This window comes from Naegleria fowleri, assembly GCF_008403515.1.
Source record: "Naegleria fowleri strain ATCC 30894 chromosome Unknown tig44, whole genome shotgun sequence".
Lineage (NCBI taxonomy): Eukaryota > Heterolobosea > Eutetramitea > Acrasida > Naegleriidae > Naegleria > Naegleria fowleri.
Window position 1 is genome coordinate 590956 of NW_025407976.1, and position 13697 is coordinate 604652.

Sequence of the window (13697 nt, forward strand, 5' to 3'; positions counted from 1 at the left end):
ACATTCAAGCAGAGTGCAACAGTTCCTTCTATTGACTTCAAGTTTGATGACAAGTGAATCAATCTCCCCATCAAACGTCACTCCGTTGATTGGCGAGTTGACTCTTCAACCCCCAAACCAGCCATCAAATTTAGTCTCACTTTCGATCGTGTGAAAATATTTTTCACAAAACAAAAAACCTCCACAACAACAACTTCTCTCCAACAAGAACAACAAAATGTGTGACGACGTTCAAGCACTCGTAGTTGATAACGGATCTGGTATGTGTAAGGCTGGTTTCGCTGGTGATGATGCACCAAGAGCTGTCTTCCCTTCCATCATTGGTAGACCAAAGCAAAAGTCCATCATGGTTGGTATGGGTAACAAGGATGCCTATGTTGGTGATGAAGCTCAATCCAAGAGAGGTATTTTGACTTTGAAGTATCCAATTGAACACGGTATTGTCACCAATTGGGATGATATGGAAAAGATCTGGCATCACACCTTCTACAATGAATTGAGAGTTGCTCCAGAGGAACATCCAGTCTTGTTGACTGAAGCTCCATTGAATCCAAAGGCTAACAGAGAAAAGATGACTCAAATCATGTTTGAAACCTTCTCTGTTCCAGCCATGTATGTTGCCATTCAAGCTGTCTTGTCTTTGTATGCTTCTGGTCGTACCACTGGTATTGTTTTGGACTCTGGTGATGGTGTCTCTCACACTGTTCCAATTTATGAAGGTTATGCTTTGCCTCATGCCATTTTGAGATTGGATTTGGCTGGTAGAGATTTGACTGATTACTTGATGAAGATTCTCATGGAACGTGGTTACTCATTCAATACCACTGCTGAGAGAGAAATTGTCAGAGATATCAAGGAAAAGCTCTGTTATATTGCTTTGGACTTTGAACAAGAAATGAAGATTGCTGCTGAATCATCCTCCGTTGAAAAGTCTTATGAATTGCCAGACGGTAACGTGATTACTGTTGGAAATGAAAGATTCAGATGTCCAGAAGTTTTGTTCCAACCAAACTTCATTGGTATGGAAGCTGCTGGTGTCCATGAAACTACTTTCAACTCGATTGGAAAGTGTGATATTGATATCAGAAAGGATTTGTATGGTAACGTTGTCTTGTCTGGTGGTACTACCATGTTTGAAGGTATTGCTGAGAGAATGACCAAGGAATTGACCAACATGGCTCCTGCTTCCATGAAGATTAAGGTTGTGGCTCCACCAGAAAGAAAATACTCGGTCTGGATTGGAGGTTCCATCTTGGCTTCATTGTCCACCTTCCAACAAATGTGGATCACCAAGGAAGAATATGAGGATGCCGGTCCAGGTATTGTCCACAGAAAGTGCTTCTAAATTGACCTTAGTGGCATATGTACTTCAATAAATCAACAAGTTGTTGTTAAAAGACCTTTTTGCTTAGTCTTCACTCGGAAAATTTCAAATATCTTTACGAGATCTTTTTCTTGAAACATTTTGATCTAAGGCTTGCTTGATTTGATTGAATCAAACAGAACTCGTAAGGTTCCTCCTCCACCTGATCCTATACCGAATACCTTTCCGAGATCCTTAAAAGAACAAACAAGGTCTTCTCGCTCTCTGCTTACATCATCATTAAACCTTACTTGTGAGCTTTTCATCCCTCTTACAATCTCTTAAAACAGATCATTACAATCATGCTTCTGGAGAATTTCATTCAAAGCTCATAGAACAACCCAGCTTATGACAAATCACCAATCGGGACTTTATCAGAGCCACGAACGAAGCAGGGAATTTTTCCAAAAGTTACCCACTCACCAAAAAGGTTTTCCCACCTTCGCGAAATTATGGAATTTTTTTTTTTGAAACAAGAACAAAAAAAACGCGAGAAGAGCTCTCTTTGCTGCAGTCAGTCGACACAAGTCTTGGATTGTCTTGAAGAACGCCTTGAGACGAATCTTGTACAACAATTTGCTTCTCCTCGTTGGTGATATCAGAATCAGCCCATTCATCAGTCCGTCCATTCCTTCATTCATTGTGCATCTTGTTGAAAGAAACTCTTGCGTTGTAAAGTTTTAATTGAAAATTTAAACATTCATTATTTGACCTTCTTCATCACACAGTTGAACCTTTTTTACAAACAATGGCAGCCTCATTATTGAAAGAGAAACAATTGAGTTTTTGGTCCTCTCTCATCAACCAAAACCAAAGTTTGAAATTGCCAACAGATTTTCCTCGAACAATGATGGATGAGAATGAGACCAACTCAAACACAATTTTGCAATACGAACAATTGAAGGAAATTATTTCATTAGATGATGTACTCTCCAGTCAGTCCTTTAAAGACAAGTTTTTACAAGTGACAGATTCCGAAGCTCAAAAATCGTTCACAAGAAACACTTTTGTATTGTCTGTTTTTGCATTACTTCTCGCTCGTTATACCTATGAAGAGACATTTTTGATTGGTATTTTGCAAGATGAAAACACAGAACGTGACTCTTTCATCGTCTCTGCAAATATTCCAATGCCATCTGCTGACGAAGACACATTTGAGGGAATTTCCCGAGAAAAGTCGACCACGGAGTACAGTTTTAAAAAGTTATTGTCAAACATTCAAGGGGCTTTCAGTGACTCTGTTGGCAATTTGTCACAATTCGGAAATGTTCAGAATATCCTTTCGGAGGTTGAACAAAAACAAGGAAAAGTGGATACTACTCTTCTAGTTCAAGTTTCTTTCAGCTCGTACGATGGCCCTTACAATTTGGTCAACGCTTCCTCTTCTCCTTTCCCAATCTCTAATGTTGATTTGCATTTGCATTTGGATACTAAAACAAATCAAGTGAGCATTTCGTATCAAACTAATTTATTCACAGAACTCAGAATGCAAGACATGTTGAATCAATTGAAGTTGGCTGCTAAACAACTTGTTTCAGAACCAATACAATCGATTTTTGATGTGTCACTTGTGACAGAATATGCCAAGACAGTCCTTCCACATCCAGATAAACCTTTGAATAACGATTTCTATGGAGCAATTCATGAAGTATTCCAAGAACAAGCAAAGAAAATACCCCAACGAATTACCATGGTTGATAGCAAAGAATCTGTAACATATGAAACCTTAAATAAGCTTTCCAATCAATTAGCTCGTCAATTACTTGCCAATGGATTGAAAAGACAAGAAGTTGTCACCATTTTTGGTCACAGAAGCTGCCCTGTAGTATTGGCAATTTTGGCTACATTGAAATGTGCAGCAGTTTTTAACATGTTAGATCCTGCTTATCCAGCAGACAGAATTATTACTTGCTTGGAAGTGTCCTCTCCATCTGCTGTCATTTTGATTGAAGCCTCTGGTCCACTTCCAAAAGAAGTCGTCAAGTACATTCAAACCAAGTCCACTGTTCGATTTGTGGTCTCTCTCAAATCCATTACAGAGAGTGTTTCTGAACAAATCTATGCGGATTATGCAGACACTGATTTGAGCTCAGATCCTGAATGGCGTGACAAGGTACAAATTACACAAGATGATTTTGCAGTGTGTACCTACACAAGTGGTAGTACAGGTATTCCAAAGGGAGTTCTCGGTCGACATGGACCTCTCACTCACTACTATCCCTGGATGAAGCAACGATTTAACTTGAGTGAAAATGATGTCTTTAGTATGCAAAGTGGTATCAGTCATGATCCTCTCCAAAGAGATATTTCCACACCATGGTTCCTGGGTTGTACCATGTATATTCCAACCAATGAAGATATTGTCAATCCTGGTCGTCTTGCAGAGTGGTTTGAAGAAAAGAAAATTACAGTGAGTTGTTTGACACCTGCCATGGGTCAATTATTAACCAGTGCTGCCAGTATTGCTACCACCAGCACTGGAGAACCTCTCAAATTGAATCATTTGAGATATGCATTCTTTGTTGGTGATGTGCTCTCAAAGAAGTTTGTGAAACGTTTGTGTGACATTTCTCCAATTGTTCGAGTCATTAACTTGTACGGCTCTACAGAGACTCAACGTTCTGTCACGTACTATATGGTTCCAAGACCTGGTGAAAAATGTATGGAAACAGGAATTCCTTTCGAAAGATTGAAGGACATTATTCCAATTGGTAGAGGAATGTTAGACGTTCAAGCATTGACTCTCTCCAGATTCACCTCACGAGACGACAAATTCATGTTGTGTGGAATTGGTGAAATGGGTGAAATTTATATGCGTAGTCCTCACCTTTCACAAGGTTACAAAGGAAAGGAAAAGGATACGAGAGAAAAATTCATTCCAAATCCTTTCCTCACCACAGGATACATTGACAGAATGTACAGAACGGGTGACTTGGGAAGATATCTCATTAGTGGAGACGCTGAATGCAGTGGAAGAGCCGATGATCAGATTAAAATCAGAGGTTTCAGAATTGAATTGGGAGAAATTAACACAGCTCTCAATAGCCATGAATTGGTCAAGGAATCAGTGACCATTGTGAGAGAAGATTGTGTTCCTGGAACCAATGAAAAACGTATTGTCACCTACTTTGTTTTGGATAAAGTAGAAATTGAAAAGAGTACCATTTATGGAAACTATTTTACCATGGAAAGTGGTTTGAGAGCGAGTATCATCAAGACCATCATTAAAGACTTGAGACAATATTTGAGAAGCAAACTTCCAGATTACATGATTCCATCTTACTTTGTTCCATTAGACAAGATTCCATTAACACCAAACGGAAAGATTAAGAAACAAGATTTACCAAGACCTGAAACGAGTGCTTCTACTTCCACCGATCAACGACAAGACGAAGAAACCTATGTAGCTCCAAGAAATGACCTCGAACAACAATTAGTGACCATTTGGGGTGAAATTTTACAAGGAAGTTCTGGTCAAGGAATTGGTATTCATGACAATTTCTTTGATCTCGGTGGTCACTCCATCAATGCCACAACACTCACTTTAAAGATTAGACAACAAGTGGAAGGAGCTTCTAAATTACCGGTCGAATTGTTATTTAAGGCACCAACAGTGAGCGCCCTCGCTGTGGCCATCGAACAATTAAGAAGTGGCAAGGAGTGAGTAAGACACACGTGACCGATGTCTCTTCTGATTGTCACTTGGAGGCCTCTATTCGTCCACACCATCAACTTAACTTTAATGATTTTATTTCCCTATCTAAAACTTGGCAAAATCCAAAGGATATTCTCATCACGGGTTGCACTGGATTTTTAGGAACCTTTTTATTGGCTGACTTTTTAAAGAAGACGAGTGCAAGAATTTATTGTCTCGTCAGAGCTGACAATGAAGAAAAGGCCCGTAAACGTATTTTGGAAAGTTTATTGAGTTATCACTTTTTATGGACCTCCAAAGAGATGGATCAACAAGAAGAACGTGAAAGTATGAATTTAGTGAATAAGATGAATTTGGCTGAAATTGTGGAGGGACGTATCATTCCCGTCTTGGGAGATTTAACAAAACCTTACTTGGGATTAAGCCCTATCAAGTTCGAAGAATTGAGCGACACCATTGACGTTATTATTCACAACGGTGCTGCGGTTCACTGGCTCTACAGCTATGAAAAATTGAAAGCTCCCAACGTGAATGGAACCCGCGAGATTCTCAAAATGGCCTGTGGTGGTAAAAAGTTAACACCTGTGCACTATGTCAGCACCACTTCTGTCTTTGATTCGGAACAATACAAGGAATTTACTGATGTCTATGAAGACTCCTCATTGCCCTATCATGAAGATTTGACTGGTTATCCTCAATCCAAATATGTCGCTGAAAAATTATGTATGAATGCAAGAATGAGAGGATTACCTGTGTGTATTTATCGACCTGGTTATATTACTGGTCATAGTAAGACTGGTGTGTGGAATCCAGATGACTTTTTATGTCGAATGATTAAGGGATGTATTCAAATGGGTTACTATCCAGACATGCCAACAAGCAAACTTGACATGTCACCTGTCGATTTTATTTCAGGAGCTATTGTGTACTTGTCGAGGACCATGGATAGTGTGGTAAAACATCAAGCATACCACTTGGTGAATCCTCATGAATTCTTCTTTAATTCATTATTCGAAACTGGTAGAAAATTAGGATTCAAACTTTTACCATTACCATTTAAGGAATGGAAAGAAAAACTTTATCAACAAACAGTTGAAAAGAAGGAATTAAGCACTGGTGAAGAAGAAAATGTCTTGTATCCATTAGTGACCTACTTTACTGATGACTATGATCTCAAAATGACTGCAAAACGTCCATGGTATGACAATACACACACTTTGGAAGGTCTTGAAAATTCGGGTGTCACTTGTCCAAAGGTGATCGAACTCATGACCACCTATTATCACTTTTTATGTAAATGTGGATTTTTAGTGCCACCTGAAGAGCCAACAGAATTGGCAAAGAAATTTGGCTTTCACAAAATTCCAGCCAATATTCAGAGAAATCCAAAGACTTCCATGTCCTCGTTGGATCTCTCTGTCATTCACTCGGATGTGAATTCGACCTTCAATGAATCTCCTTCTCCTACTTCGTTCAACTATCAAAGTCTCATGAGAAATAATAGACTTCAATAAACCAATCAAACGCCATGGTGAACAAAAACTCTTTCAACCACACATTACGAATAGACCTCAATAAACGCCATGAACTCTTCAACAATGGCACATGATGGGATTCTTTTGCACTGACGAGAATTCCTCCTTGTACATTTTGACTTGTCTCGACATGTTCCATAACAACATGAATAATAGGTGACAATGAGCAATTGTCTCAGCACCACCACATTGAGGTTTGAGGCAAATGTTGTCATGACCGAGTGCATGCAATATTATTCTTGCTGTAAAACTCTTGATCAATCTCAATTTATTTTCGTATAGAAGATATTATGATCAAAGATGGTGTACTATGATACAATTTTTGAAAACGAAACGAGTTTACGTTTTACAACAAGACGATTCAGAATCTCGAAAGAGAGAGAGAATTTACAACAAATTGCAACCCTTCTTTCCACCAGATGGTTTTTTGGTTGGTCCGGCATTGCTTGGCTTGGACTTTCTCACTTCACGAACCAATGCCATGAAAGCCTCATCCACATTCAATCTCTGTTTGGCAGAGGTTTCCAAGGATGGAATACCTAATTGCTTGGCAAATTGTTTTCCTTCATCGGCACTAATGACTCTTTCAGATTCCAAATCGCACTAAATATTTAGAAAATTGTTGTTGAGACAGAATGGGGATGATGATTCATTCATTCATCATTCATGAGAGGTTCAATCGGATAGGGTTAGAATCATAATGGTGATGAAAAGGATATCATCATCGCCAATGAAAATTGTTAATTGGCCAACCACCAACACGACGAAATACATTTAAAACCCATTGGAATGATTGGAGAAATGTATGGAAGGATGGAAGGATGATGATTCCCATAACAATAATAATAACAACACTTACCTTATTTCCTACCAACACCATAGGAACCTTCTCAGCATCCTTCACTCTCAAAATTTGTTCATAGAAATCATTAATTTCCTCAAAAGTCTTTCTATCAATTACGGAATAGACCAACAAGAAACCATCACCAGTTCTCATATATTGATCTCTCAAAGCTTTGTATTCCTCTTGTCCGGCAGTATCAAGAATTTCCAAGAAACATGGTTTATCATCCACTTTGGCGTGCTTTCTATAAGAGTCTTCAATGGTTGGATCGTATTCTTCGACAAAGATGTTTTGAATGAATTGGACAGTGAGAGCACTTTTACCGACACCACCTCCACCGACTGTTGAGACCAACCACCATCATGTTGGTGAGGATTCATTGATGCCATTATCATCATCATTATCATGATGGGTGGAGTGGAGAGGCCATTATTCAACCCAAATGATGGTGGTGGTGATTGATTTTGGTTGTTGTTGTTGTTGTTAGGGTTGAAATTGAAGAGAGACGAACGAGTGGTTGTTGATGTGGTGATTGTTGTTATTGTTATGGTTGAGTCAATGTATTAATAATAATGACAATAAAGTCAAGAAGGCGTGATATCACATGTGTGGAATGATGTTCCATAGGTGTTTGTGGTTGTTATTGTTGTGGTTTTTGTGGTTGAGTTGTAATTGTTGTTGTTGTTAATTGTTCGTCAACACACATTTGGAGAGTGTTATTACGAGTGTTTATGTTCGCCATCATTACAAGTTAATTATCACCATCATCAACTTACCAACGGCGAGTTTATATTCCTCCATACCAGAGTTATTGGCAGCTGACATTTTTATGTGAGTGGTGAGAACAAGTTGGTAACGTTAATTTTTTTGACGTGAACGACGAAAGTATTACAACTGTCGCTTAAAATGTCCAACTGGTGATGCTCGAGAGCAGGTTCCAAGTTCTTCATGAAGAGATTATCACACCACCAAATCGAAAAAGAAAAGCACAACCTTGAATGGTACACTCGACAGAAGAACCAGTAACTTGATTTCGTGTTTGTTCTGTGAAGAGAGTTCAGAATGCAAGAGAGAACTTTCGTAAATTTGTGCTTGATTGGCCATGATGTGGACAAGAGTGTTATTCTTTCATAAGGTAATGTTTCATTTTCGCGACATGACTCAATATTTCAAAGTAAATGACATTCCCTCACAAACTCGATTGTTCAAAATAGGAATCATTTTAATGTAATTCAAATCACAGGTTGATTTAGAGCAATTCAATAACAACAGAGCTAGCACCGCCTCCTCCGTTGCAAATGGCAGCACAACCCACTTGTTGTTTTCTGTGCTTCAAAGCACTAATGAGAGTACAGAGAATTCTAGCACCACTGCAACCAATTGGGTGACCCAATGCAACAGCTCCTCCGAAAATGTTGACATTACTGACATCCAATCCCAAAAGTCTCATGTTGACCAAAGCAACAGCACTGAATGCTTCATTGATTTCCCACAAATTGACATCGCTTTGCAAAACTCCTGCATGCTTCAAAGCCACTGGAATGGCTGAAGATGGAGCAGTTGTGAAATCAATTGGAGCCTTTTCAGCATCTCCATATCCCAAAATTCTTGCAATTGGTCTAATACCAGCCTTCTTTGCTTTCTCTTCGCTCATCAAAATCAAAGCAGCACCACCGTCTGATAATTTTGAGCTATTAGCAGCAGTGACAGTACCATTTTCCTTCACAAATGCTGGTTTCAATTGTGGAACCTTGTCCATATTAATATTTGTAAACTCTTCATCGTGTTGAATGTATTGAATTGGGTCTCCCTTCTTTTGGATGGCAAAGCAATGGAGAACAATTCTTCGGACATGTATCCCTTCTCATTTGCTTCAGCAGCTCTTTTATAGGATTCAATAGCATAGGCGTCTTGTTCCTCACGTGTAATTTTATATAATTTGGCTGTTTGTTCGGCACACCAACCCATATGCTCGCCATTATAGGCATCAGTCAAACCATCCTTAAGAATTGAATCGACCAATTTACCATCACCCAATCGATAGCCTGATCGACCCTGTGGAATATAATATGGAGCATTGGACATGGATTCAAAACCACCAGCAACCACACAATTATGAATGCCCAATTCAATGTTTTGAGTTCCATACATGACTGCTTTCATGCCCGATGCACACATCTTATTCACAGTTGTACAAACAACACTTTCAGGGAGTCCGGCATGAATACTTGCTTGACGAGCAGGTGCCTGACCCAAATTTGCTGAGACTACATTTCCCATGATGACTTCTTGCACCTCGGAAAGAGCAACTCCAGCCTTTTGTGTTGCGGAACGAATGGCCAATGATCCCAACTTGGGAGCATCAAAGCCAGAAAGTTTTCCAAGGAAGGAACCGATAGGTGTTCTCTGAGCTGCCACAATAACGGCACGTGTTTTGTGCGTCATGATGAGAAGGGCGCGATGAGGAATGAAGGCAATTCCAAGCAATAAATATTTTTTCGCTTTTTTTCAGGTCTTTTCTCGTCGGAAAATAAGCGAGGTTGTAAACTGGAGATCCTTTGAGGGTGAGATGATAAGGTTCGTTCATGAAGGAATTGAAGAGAGAGAAATCCCATTTGATGACGATCCTCTGTTCACTTCTGTATTGAACATTGAGATTGATGAATTAAAAGAGTCTTCGGAATGAGGACCACGCATTCATTCAATCACTTTGAGACACACACACGTGCGCGCGTTGGTGCGTCCACACTCTCTCAATCAATTCGGAATTTTTGGGCATTTCATCGCCACTGATCTTCAAAAGGAACATTCAGTTGTAAATTATTTTTATTATTCAAAAAAAAATACCCTCATCACATACTCACAAGAAATCACACAAACCATGGCACAAAAGAGTAGATTTACTGGTGCTTCAAGAAGATCCTCCTCTTCATCCTCATCCTCTCATTCTTCTTCTCACCAAGTTCCACCCACACAACAACAAACTAGAAATTACTCCACCTCATCCACTCCACAACAACAAGCTAGACCTCAACAACAAACCACAACCCCACCACCACCACAATATCAACAAGCTCCTGTTCAAAGCGGAGGTTCTGGTATTATGGGAAATATTGTTTCCACGGTTGCTGGTACTATGATCGGACATGCTATTTATGATTCAGTTTCTAATGCTTTTGGTTCCAAGGACAATGCTGGAGAACAACAACCACAATACTCTCCACAAGAAATGCAAAAGTGCTTCTCACAAATGCAATCCTTCTCGCAATGTTTGGAACAAAACCCATACTCTATTGGATCTTGCCAATATGCTTTTGACCAGTTGAATGATTGCAAGAGAGGATTGACTCCAATGCCACAACAACCACAAACCAATCAAAACAATGAATGGTAGTTTTGTAGAGTGTTTTTAACTGATTTATTGCGCAGTTTGGGTTTCAGAATTTAGTGGCGCATTTTGATTGGTCAGAATTGGAGATAATAAAAAATTAAAATTTGTGAAATATTGTAGTGATTCTTTGAGAATCTCGCAAGGACAACCCATACTGACTCCTGGTAATTTCAATCTTTTGGATTTATTTTGACAATTTTCAACATCCCTTTTTCTTTCTGTCCTATGCCCGGCATCACGAAGGTTTGATAGAAAGCAATTCGTCCACAGTTCATTCAATTCGAAGTAGTGCTGTCAGACACTTTTGTAAAGGCTCGCAGTAATCACAAGGGTTATAACTTATCAATCGATAGGATTTGATGATTCGAACCTTGATGGTGGCGACCTTCATATTTTATCATCATATAGCGATAACAAAACAATATACACACTTTATTGTTTATTCCCATCAAATTCCAATAGATCCATAATGTAAGAAGGAACAGCTTTGGTGAAACATTCGGATTGTTGGATGATTTTAACACAATCATTCTTTGAATCGTTGACAAAGTGGATGAAAATGCTCTTTCCAACATTACAAACTGCTCCTCTAGTTGTTACAAGGAATTGAATACTGGGATCTAAAACAACAATTCCTTTTCTTCCTTTGGATTGTTGTCATAATGAACTGGAAGTGAGAGAATACGAGGTGCTGATGTTGAGTCACCATCCTTGCTCTTCTTTTTCAAAATTTCATCGGTAAATGTACCAATCCAGGTCCATAGAAACGGAAAGAAAACACTTCCTTTGATTCGTAAATAATTGAAGTGGACATTCCATGCTGATGTTGAGTCACCACCTTAATAAATGAATTGCTAACGAATATGATTCGTTAGAAAACAAAGCACATGCAAAGAAACTCACCATGAATATCTTTTTGACTGACACTTAAGATATTCTTATTCTGGCCGTCACCATAAGTAATTATTTTCCCAAGGTCTTTAAGAGTGTCTAAGGATTCCTTTTGAATTGAAGTGGAGTCCAACAATCCAAAACGATCGAGGTAAAAGATCGATAAGTTTCTGACATTAACGGAAAAGAAATCTAAGGTACCGATAGATTTTGGAAAGTATTTGTTTTCCGTATCCTTGGAAATGAGTGCCAAAACCACTTCGTTTGAAGTACATGTCATCACTTTTTGATAAAGACTCTCTATTTGGATATTCTGCGCTGCTTTGATTTTGTTGGTCACCATCTCAACAAGGAGGTTTTGTTTTAATAAGCCTCCTTTTTTATAGATTTCAAGTTCATTACTTTAGACCTGAAAGTGAACTATGGCAATAAATCGTTCTTAAAATGCCACCCAAATAAATTATATCTATACTTAAGATAAACATAGAGTGATATCAGCTTATAAAGACATCAGAATTATAAAAGATATAACCCTCATAGGTGGATTTAAGTACTTCATTAACGTTTTAAAACGCTTCCTTAGAGCACAGACCTCCTGCTTTGTTTGGGATGAAAAGGCTTGCTTTGTTCTTTTCATGACGAAGAAATGTCAAAGCAAAGATGATGTGGGTGTGTTTTTTTGTTTGAAATTAACAATCCTTATTCAATTGATTTTACAAATAGCCAAGGACATTATATAAAAAAATATAGCCGCGGTCTGCAGGACTCGAACCTACGCGGGTTTCCCCATTGGATTTCAAGTCCAACGCCTTAACCACTCGGCCAAGACCGCTTCATTGACACTAGGAATATTCTAAAATATTGGGAAATTATTTATTGATTGGAGTCACTGCATTCAATCATGTTCCGTATGTTGTTTCTGGTTTGGACAATAATCAATCGTTGTGATGTATTCATATTCAATATTTTTTAAAAAAATTAAAAATGTCTGACGATTGGTCCCAGCGTCTCTTTTGCCCAATTAAATTCCGAAAAATTGGGGGCGTACTTAAAATATTTGACGTATTTGACGGAAAGAGAAAAAGAGAAGACAAAGAGAAAGGAGACGAAGGAAAGAGAGAAGACAAAGAGAAAGGAGATGGAAGAACAGACAAAGAGAATGAAATTGGAAAATCGAGTAACGACTGAAGAAAGTACAATAACCTCATCGGAGTTGTATCAACGTCTTTCAGTCTCTGTTGAAAAATTTCAGAGTGAAGAAGAATCAACACAATTCAACAATAGTACTATTCCAGCATTACAAATCAATAGTAATGATCAAGCAAGTAGTTCAAACATGATTTCTCTAACAATCAATGAAAAAAATTTGGACAAAGAAACACGTGTCCACCAGTTCTTTAAAAAACTGTTCTCAAATGAAATTTCCACAGTATATACAGCCGTTGATACAAACAAAACTATTATTCATAACAGAAAGCCCGACTTTACGTTTATTCCCAAAATGTTTAACCTAACAGAAAATGATCCCAGAGCAATAGAACATTTGGCGCTAGGTTTTTTAGAATTGAAAAAGGATACAAAAGTGATTGAAACACCACATATCCTTGGCCAGCTTTGTGATTACATGTTTAGGGCACTCAAAGATAGCTACAAGTCCTATGTTTTTGGATTCGTTTCAAACTTCAAGGACATTATTTTTGTGAAGATGAGAAAATCGATGACAGAACTGGGCGAGGAAAATATTATCACCACAAGAAGTCCAAAATTGAGTCTTTTCTCCACTGGAATTCAGAACTCTGATGGATATAGTTATCTCAAAAGACTTTTAAACACTCCAACACAACAAACATGGACAGACAATCGAACCTTTACACTTGGAAAATTTATTGCTGCAGGAGCAACGTCGTTGGTGTTTGATTTTGGAGATGGTAAGATTATTAAACTTGCCAAAACACCAAGCGACAACACACATATCATTACAGAAACAAAAACTATTACTTTTTTGGACGAGAAAGGAG

General features: G+C 38.4%; 7 protein-coding genes across 7 annotated transcripts in view; 4 read left to right on the forward strand and 3 right to left on the reverse strand.

Annotated features, from left to right (window-relative positions):
• Nucleotides 1-217: 217 nt before the first annotated feature.
• Nucleotides 218-1345, forward strand: FDP41_005595 (uncharacterized protein; the record flags this gene model as incomplete). The annotated part of the gene is made up of 1 exon (XM_044709136.1): nucleotides 218-1345. One exon carries the CDS (start codon nucleotides 218-220, stop codon nucleotides 1343-1345), a length of 1128 nt encoding a protein of 375 aa, XP_044560314.1.
• A 766-nt stretch (nucleotides 1346-2111) lies between these two features.
• FDP41_005596 (uncharacterized protein) lies at nucleotides 2112-6532 on the forward strand (the record flags this gene model as incomplete). The annotated part of the gene is made up of 2 exons (XM_044709137.1): nucleotides 2112-5013; nucleotides 5181-6532. The coding sequence occupies 2 exons, from the start codon at nucleotides 2112-2114 to the stop codon at nucleotides 6530-6532; spliced, it is 4254 nt and encodes a 1417-aa protein (XP_044560315.1).
• A 408-nt stretch (nucleotides 6533-6940) lies between these two features.
• Nucleotides 6941-8222, reverse strand: FDP41_005597 (uncharacterized protein; the record flags this gene model as incomplete). The annotated part of the gene is made up of 3 exons (XM_044709138.1): nucleotides 6941-7156; nucleotides 7413-7738; nucleotides 8174-8222. The coding sequence occupies 3 exons, from the start codon at nucleotides 8220-8222 to the stop codon at nucleotides 6941-6943; spliced, it is 591 nt and encodes a 196-aa protein (XP_044560316.1).
• Nucleotides 8223-8646: 424 nt separating this feature from the next.
• Nucleotides 8647-9842, reverse strand: FDP41_005598 (uncharacterized protein; the record flags this gene model as incomplete). Its single annotated transcript, XM_044709139.1, has 2 exons — nucleotides 8647-9173; nucleotides 9362-9842. The coding sequence occupies 2 exons, from the start codon at nucleotides 9840-9842 to the stop codon at nucleotides 8647-8649; spliced, it is 1008 nt and encodes a 335-aa protein (XP_044560317.1).
• A 436-nt stretch (nucleotides 9843-10278) lies between these two features.
• Nucleotides 10279-10791, forward strand: FDP41_005599 (uncharacterized protein; the record flags this gene model as incomplete). Its single annotated transcript, XM_044709140.1, has 1 exon — nucleotides 10279-10791. The coding sequence occupies one exon, from the start codon at nucleotides 10279-10281 to the stop codon at nucleotides 10789-10791; it is 513 nt and encodes a 170-aa protein (XP_044560318.1).
• Nucleotides 10792-11408: 617 nt separating this feature from the next.
• On the reverse strand, nucleotides 11409-11959 carry FDP41_005600 (uncharacterized protein; the record flags this gene model as incomplete). The annotated part of the gene is made up of 2 exons (XM_044709143.1): nucleotides 11409-11626; nucleotides 11692-11959. The coding sequence occupies 2 exons, from the start codon at nucleotides 11957-11959 to the stop codon at nucleotides 11409-11411; spliced, it is 486 nt and encodes a 161-aa protein (XP_044560319.1).
• An 858-nt stretch (nucleotides 11960-12817) lies between these two features.
• Nucleotides 12818-13697, forward strand: part of FDP41_005601 (uncharacterized protein) — a gene marked incomplete at both ends in the record, with an annotated part of 1383 nt that continues 503 nt past the window's right edge. Inside the window, one exon of the mRNA XM_044709144.1 lies at nucleotides 12818-13697. This exon is cut by the window's right edge and continues 503 nt beyond it. Within this exon, the coding sequence (XP_044560320.1) occupies nucleotides 12818-13697 (880 nt within the window).